The sequence below is a fragment of the Gobio gobio genome (genome assembly GCF_949357685.1).
Source record: "Gobio gobio genome assembly, chromosome: 24".
Lineage (NCBI taxonomy): Eukaryota > Metazoa > Chordata > Actinopteri > Cypriniformes > Gobionidae > Gobio > Gobio gobio.
Genome location: NC_137120.1, coordinates 12,973,277 through 12,979,109, shown reverse-complemented (window position 1 = coordinate 12,979,109; position 5,833 = coordinate 12,973,277). Strand labels below are relative to the sequence as shown.

Genomic DNA, 5,833 nt, shown 5'->3' with positions numbered 1-5,833 from the left:
TTTGTGCCAGAAAGTCCAGGGCCACTTTTTTGCCCCAGTCCGCCCGATTCCCACTTATTAAAGACTGTTCACACTAAAAACAGTTAATCAACAATGTTTTTTCCCAGCTCGTTTTTTTGTTTGTTTTCGTTAACGATTATAACCTTGGTGTGTGGAGGCCTTATCTGGCCGGTAGGCCGGCTGGCTGGCTGGCTGCCCGAGATGAGGTGTTGTTTCAGCCAGGAAGAAGAGAAGAGAGTGAGGGGATCTGAGCCATCTCTTTTTAAGCTCTGGGAGTAGTCACACCCTCCTGGAGTAGTCTTGACCAATGAGATTGTTGAGATTTCCCAGCGGGAAATTCTTCTGGAGATTTCATGGCTCTTTGTTTCAAACATGATTTAATTGCAGAGGAAGGAACTATTAAAGACTCTTGTAATACTAATATGTTGCACAAAACCATAGTTTGCCATTCTGAAACCTAAATCCAACAGAGATTGAATTGACACATAGACCACCAAACCCTATAAAAACAAATCATGAGATGGATATATGTTTATATATTTCTCAAGTGGTTATATATATATATATATATAGGATATATGAGTTTAAGATGGTTTATTTGTCCTTTTCAGAAAGACTGTGAGAGTCTCAGCTCTCTGCACATTCTTTCAAGTCGTAAAACTTATCAGTACCTATGTGCCCTGTAACCAGAGAGCTCTTCCTTGCTCTCATGGGCCTTTTTGGTGGATGGGCCCATAGACCTTCAGAGTGAGTTCTACGGATTGCTTATTGGACAAATAATTGTGTCTGATCTGTCTCAGTCGCTACACACTTTTATGTGCAGTCATTAATATAACAGTGATAGAATCTAGTAATATTACTGTCCCCATTTCATTATATTCTAGTAAAACAAAATAAACAAAAGGACTTGTCAGCTACATTGTGTAACCCCCAACAATTTGTCAGCAAGCACAAGAAGAACTAATCCTCCTAAAGCTTTTATTCAGATAGATGTAAAGTATAGCAATTTCCCACTGAGCAGGAATTGTTGAGACTGCAATATATCTTACATGAATACAACAGAATACAAAAAAAATCATTATACTTTTTGAGTGTCTGATTAATCACAGTGTATATTATCAGGCATTTTAGTTGAAAATCTGCTTTAGAATGATTTGTATTGTGAAAAATTATATACAAACACAACTGTTGTGAAAAATTTAAACTGAAAAAGGGGAGTTTAGATTCTGAAAACAAAATATTTTTTCAAAATGATAAATTTTGTAAAATAATGTCTACAGTAGTTGAAGAATATCTCCATCTTCCCGAGTATCTGATTATTTAGAGTTTGATGGTGATTTCTGCTCCCTCCTCTTCTGCTGAAGACTTCTGGAGCTGATGTCATAAACCAGAACAACCACAGCAGCCACGCCCACCACAGCAGCGAGAGCCAATCGGATCACAGCTTCAGTGAAACCACAAAAGTGGATACAGTCTTATGAGAGAAGAAATTAGCAATGTTAAAATATAAACATGGTTATTAAGGGGTCTAAGCACCGAATGTGTTTGTATTGTTTGTATGGGCGTCAAACAGCGTAAATCGCAGAGACCCCAAACTCAGCAGGATGGTCCCAATCGTGCACAGACACGTGACACACACACAGGTGGTGCTATAATTTTGGATTTTGAAGGTGGCAGCGCACACCAAATTTAATGAAATTTTTCTACAAATAATAATTTAAATAACTCCTCAACCGTTTGATGCATGAAGTTGAAAATTGATACTTTTTCTAACTTCTAGGCCATTTGTCAGACCTTCACAAACTTTGCACACATCAGCTGTAGACCAAGAATTCTCATCGATCAAACTGTGTATCTGATAAAATTGTATGTATATATACAGGGAGTGCAGAATTATTAGGCACGTTGATTTTCTGATCATATTTTTTTTCCAGGCATATTTGACCAATTCCAAACCACAGTAATCCTAATAACTACTATTGATTTAGTATTTAATAATGTATAAGTGATATATAATTGTTCATGAAGGCTGGAAATGAAAATCACCTTATATTCAGGTGTGCAGAATTATTAGGCATGTTTTCTTTTACAGATAAATTGAGCCAAAAAAGAGATTTAACTCAGACTGAAAAGTCAAAAAGTATGAAATGCCCATGAGAAGGATGCAATACTAATGCAATACTAGACATTGCAGTTAAGGCATGACCATTGGACAGTGAAATGCTCGTTGGGTCAGCAGGATCTGACAAAAACAGGTGGTGAAGAAAAGACAGCTGTTAACTGCAAAATAATTAAGAATTAAGGTGAAGAATTAAGGGTGAAACCATCAGGAACCCTTTAGTCTCCAGCGCCACCATTTTCCAAAGCTGCAACCTACCTGGAGTCTCCAGAAGTGCAAGGTGTCAGGATCTCAGAGACTTCAGTTAGGTAAAGAATCCTAAAAAATGACCCCCACTAAATAAGAATCACAAGCTGAAGTGTTGTAAAATACATGAAGAAGGTTTTTTTATAGGCTTTATAGGTTTTATAGGTTGAGAATGACTCTTGAAGGACCAGCACCACATCCTCTAGTACCACTGTTTGAAGAATTCATCTTCCTGAGTCCACAACATTTTACATTTTATACAGCTTTTTATCTACTTCCCTTTTAATCTAACAGTAAGAGGGAGTGATATATTTTTTGTTGAGTTTTTCTGATACAAGTGTGTTGCGGTAACATGTTGTTTTTTTCAAATCCTAAATATCACTGAAGATTCAAGATGGACTTTTCACATCATAAGATACGTTTCAATTTGATTACTAATCATTGACAGGGGTCATTGGTGTTTGGACACCATTGATTGCTGCTTGGCTATATTTTAGTTTGTGAATGTATGGCCTACTTTCACAGACAAGGTTTAGATTAAGCCAGGATTAGGCCTTAGTTAATTTAGGACATTTAAGTATAGCTTTTATAAACGTGCCTTATTAAAGGGTTAGTTCAAAAATATTATTGGTGCTTTATAATATTAGTATTGAACCACTGTACTCACATGAACTGATTTAAATATGTTTTTAGTACATTAATCGATCTTGAGAGAGGAAATGTCATTGATGCCTATGCAGGCCTCACTGAGCCTTCAGATTTCAACAAAAATATCTTCATTTGTGTTCTGAAGATAAACAGAGGTCTTACGGGTGTGGAACGGCATGAGGGTGGGTAATAAATTACATTGTTTTCATTTTTGGGTGAACTAACCATTTAAAAAAAACATTACTGGTGTGCATCTTGAGACAAAACAATGGCACTGATATATTTTAAGATATGTCAGTACAAGTTACTTTCAGTTAAAACAGCTCAAACATGCATTTTAGTCTGAGACTAGGTTAAGCCGTGTCTGTGAAACCGGGAAATTTATAATAAATTATATTAACATATAATATGTTATGGCCCATCCAGGGGCCAGGCCGCAACAGAAAACATAGGCTTAATTTACGGGGATTTATAATATAATATAATATAATATAATATAATTTAATATAATATAATATAATATAATATAATATAATATAATATAATATAATATAATATAATATAATATAATATAATATAATATAATATAATATAGTATAGTATAATATAATATAATATAATATAATATAATATAAACGGTTATAATGTTTTTTTTGTAGCCCCCCCATATTTCAAGATGTTACAAAACTTCAGAATGTCCTGTTGTCTTTGTGGGTCTAATTTCGTTATGCTTGCGCTCAGCAGCTACAGGTCAACTCATAAAAAAAGAATGTTCCCTGACAAATCATTTTAAGTTATATCTTTGCAATGATTTAATTTTTTTTATTTTTTAATTTTTTAAATTTAGCTGCTGTGTGCATATTTTGGTGAAGATCAAACCAACGGCCTATGAGGAGTTAGAAAAGCTATTTTTTAAGGAAATTAAAATAATTATAGGTGTAAATGAAATCAGATATGTGTAAATATAGTGCCATGTACCTGCAGATCATAGCTGACAGAGTTCAGTGTTGAGATGTTTGGTCTGGTTTCTGATGGGATTGTTGAGCACACAGCTGTAGGTGTTGTTATCCTGATATTCCACCTCCAGAGGTAGAGAGAGACTGATGCTGAGATCAGACACACTGATGCTGGACAATAAACTGTTTCCTTTGTACCAGGAGAGAGTCACATGACTCACATTCACCACTGAACACAGCAGTGAACAATTTGATGATGATGATGATGATGAAGATGATGATGAAGAATTTTTTGAAGAAAGGCTGATGACAGGAAAGGGCAGATGAGCTGGAAAACAGAATAAATCCGGTATTGAAGATATTTGTCAGTTCATTACATTTAAAATTTAATGAATGTAGCAGAGAAACAAATGTTATAAAATGTTGATTCATAAAATTAGTAATCATAATGCATAAATGCACGAATGAATTTGTATCATCACAGAATTGTTTTTATATAACTTTATAATATTCTTAGTAATTATGACAATGACAACCTGCACGCGCACACACAAACAGGTTTAATATGGAGTTGGCCCACCCTTTGCAGCTTTATGGCTGAGTTGCTGTTGTTCCCAGTTGCTTCCACTAACATTATAAACATTACTAACAGTTGACCGTGGAATATTTAGTAGTGAGGAAATTTCACGAATGGACTTATTGCACAGGTGCAACTTATCACGGTACCACACTTGAGTTCACTGAGCTCCTGAGAGCAACCCATTCTTTCACAAATGTAAGCGTTGTAAGCGTCTGCATGCATATACTATAATATACTATACTATACTGTACTATACTATACTATACATGTATACATGTATACGTATATATATATATATATATATATATATATATATATATATATATATATATACACACACACACACACACACACATACATGTATAGTATCTCTATCAGTAATTATCTACTCACCATAGACAGTAAGATTGAATGTGTTTAGCGGTGTCTCTGAGCTGCTGCTGGCGACTGAATAAAGTCCAGAGTCTGTGGTTCTGGTGTCTGTGATGGTCAGAGATCCAGTCTGATGATCCAGCTTCAGTCTGTCTCTGAATCTCCCATAAAACTGTGGCTTACTCTTTTCATTGATTTTAGCTATGAGAGTGTTGCTGTGTCCAGATCTCCACGTTATCAGATCATCTGTGTTTATTTCAGTAAGACCAGAGTTTAGAGTGACGGATTCTCCCTCCATCACTGACTCTGACTTCACTGCATCATCACCAAACACACCTGAGGAACAAACAGAAATATTCACTCACAATTCACTCACGTTTACCACATTTGGAGATTTTTGGCCATTTTGAAACAATTTAAAAATGTATAACAACTCTTCACTTCACAAATTTCAATGTATATTTCAATGATTCAGTTAAAACATTTTTTATCCATGCTCTTTGATGATAATGGATAGAAAAATGACAAAATAACATAATTAACAAACATATTTGAGTATATTTGTTTGACTTGAAAATTTATGGAAATAACAGAATGATGTGTATGTGGACAAATAATGATATAAACAGAAATGAAGTCATAAAAATACTTACCATTCAGACTCCACAAGCACAAACAGAAAATAAACACGTCAAATATTTTCTTTGGCATTTTGCTGAACGGTTTCAAATAACAATAGTTCCTAATTTTGTAAAGGCTGAATTTAAACACAACCAACTGGAAAACACAACATAAATGTCATAATAAATACTGAACGTTTCGTAATACTGCAACAGAAGAGCTGAAAAGTGCCGTGCTCAGCGTGCTGCTGGTCTGTTGCGAGTGGCTTAGTGAAATTATGTCAGTGTGAAT

At 34.9% G+C, this 5,833-nt stretch overlaps 1 protein-coding gene across 1 annotated transcript; it reads right to left on the bottom strand.

Moving 5' to 3' along the window:
• Window positions 1-961: 961 nt before the first annotated feature.
• Window positions 962-5,833, bottom strand: LOC307120393 (uncharacterized protein). Its single transcript, XM_079807414.1, has 4 exons — window positions 5,575-5,833; window positions 4,943-5,257; window positions 3,992-4,297; window positions 962-1,474 (listed from the first exon to the last, which is right to left on the bottom strand). The coding sequence occupies exons 1-3, from the start codon at window positions 5,630-5,632 to the stop codon at window positions 3,999-4,001; spliced, it is 672 nt and encodes a 223-aa protein (XP_079663540.1). The 5' UTR covers window positions 5,633-5,833; the 3' UTR covers window positions 962-1,474; window positions 3,992-3,998.

Bases quoted from the DNA above. Each gene is read 5' to 3' on its own strand.
- LOC307120393 (XM_079807414.1), bottom strand. From the start codon at position 5,632: ATGCCAAAGAAAATATTTGACGTGTTTATTTTCTGTTTGTGCTTGTGG. The intron at 5,258-5,574 runs GTAAGTATTTTT...TTTGTTCCTCAG, and splicing joins GTGCTTGTGGAGTCTGAATG to GTGTGTTTGGTGATGATGCA. The intron at 4,298-4,942 runs GTGAGTAGATAA...TCTGTTTTCCAG, and splicing joins ATTCAATCTTACTGTCTATG to CTCATCTGCCCTTTCCTGTC.